General features: G+C 63.7%; 1 protein-coding gene across 1 annotated transcript in view; it reads left to right on the top strand.

Annotated features, from left to right (window-relative positions):
• Nucleotides 1-6: 6 nt before the first annotated feature.
• Nucleotides 7-1,216, top strand: part of GALR2 (galanin receptor 2) — a 2,815-nt gene continuing 1,605 nt past the window's right edge. Inside the window, exon 1 of the mRNA XM_010856198.1 lies at nucleotides 7-586. Coding sequence (XP_010854500.1) covers nucleotides 219-586 — 368 coding nt within the window. The 5' untranslated portion in view covers nucleotides 7-218. The remainder of the gene's footprint in view (nucleotides 587-1,216) is intronic.

Here is a 1,216-nt window from a genome sequence, read left to right on the forward strand (position 1 = left end):
CCCCGGCGCGGTCGGCCGCCAGCGGGATCATCCCCCTTCGGCGGCTCGCTCCCCCCTTGATCTCCGCGCACCCCCTTCTGCCCCAGCCGCGGAGATCACTCCGCTCGCAGCTCCGCCGAGTCGCGCCGGGTGCTGCAGCGGCTGGAGCCCCCGGAGCTGCGCGCTCGCCGGGACCCAGACGGCTGCCGGAGCCCAGGCAGCCCCGGGGCGGCGGCACCATGAATGGCTCGGGTGGCCTGGACACCGAGGACACGAGCGAGGCGGGAGGCGGGAGCAGCTGGCAGCCTGAGGCGGTCATCGTGCCCACGCTCTTTGCGCTCATCTTCCTCGTGGGCACCGTAGGCAACGCACTGGTGCTGGCCGTGCTGCTTCGCGGTGGCCAGGCGGTCAGCACAACCAACCTGTTCATTCTCAATCTGGGCGTGGCCGACCTGTGTTTCATCGTGTGCTGCGTGCCCTTCCAGGCCACCATCTACACCCTGGACGACTGGGTGTTCGGATCGCTGCTTTGCAAGGCGGTGCACTTCCTCATCTTCCTCACCATGCACGCCAGCAGCTTCACGCTGGCCGCCGTCTCCCTGGACCGGTGAGCTGGCATCCCAGGGGGTCGCGCACGCAGGCTAGAGCTGAGGAAGGGGGCTGGACTTGAGGGTCAAGGAGAGATGTGCAGAGAGGAGAGAGAGAAGGCTAGGAAGGAAGGGGCACCAGGAGGGAGTGAAAGACAAGCAGGTGTGTTGGAGGAAAACGAGGAGGAAGAATGGGGGACCTTGGTGTCCCTCTGTTAGGTGCCTCCTCAGGGACTCCAGGCTCCTCAGGGACTCAGGACCTCAGCTCTCCAGCCCTTCGCTGTCTGATAAAGAATGGCCTTTCCGGGTTTGAAGCGCTTTCCCATGCTGAGTTTCATTTGAGGGTCAAGGCCCCTTGGGAGGCTGGGACAGGAAGGATTGCTGTGCCCAGTTTACAGACCAAACCAGCTTTATAAGTGATTCGCTCAGAGTGGCCTATCCTGTAACCCTGTGCCTGAAGCCAGCCGTCTGTCTCCTCTCGTCAAGCTCAGGCACCTCCACCTCGCTGGCCTCCAAACTACAGTTTGCTCGGCACAGTCTACTCTGGCTCCGACTGCAGAATCTGGGTCCTTTGTGAGGGCCCACGCCAAACTCCAAACAAGCCCGCCCCAAGGGCCCTAGGTTGGTCCCACCCTACCCCACCCCACCTC

Source organism: Bison bison, unplaced genomic scaffold (assembly GCF_000754665.1).
Source record: "Bison bison bison isolate TAMUID 2011002044 unplaced genomic scaffold, Bison_UMD1.0 scf7180017864371, whole genome shotgun sequence".
Classification (NCBI taxonomy): domain Eukaryota; kingdom Metazoa; phylum Chordata; class Mammalia; order Artiodactyla; family Bovidae; genus Bison; species Bison bison.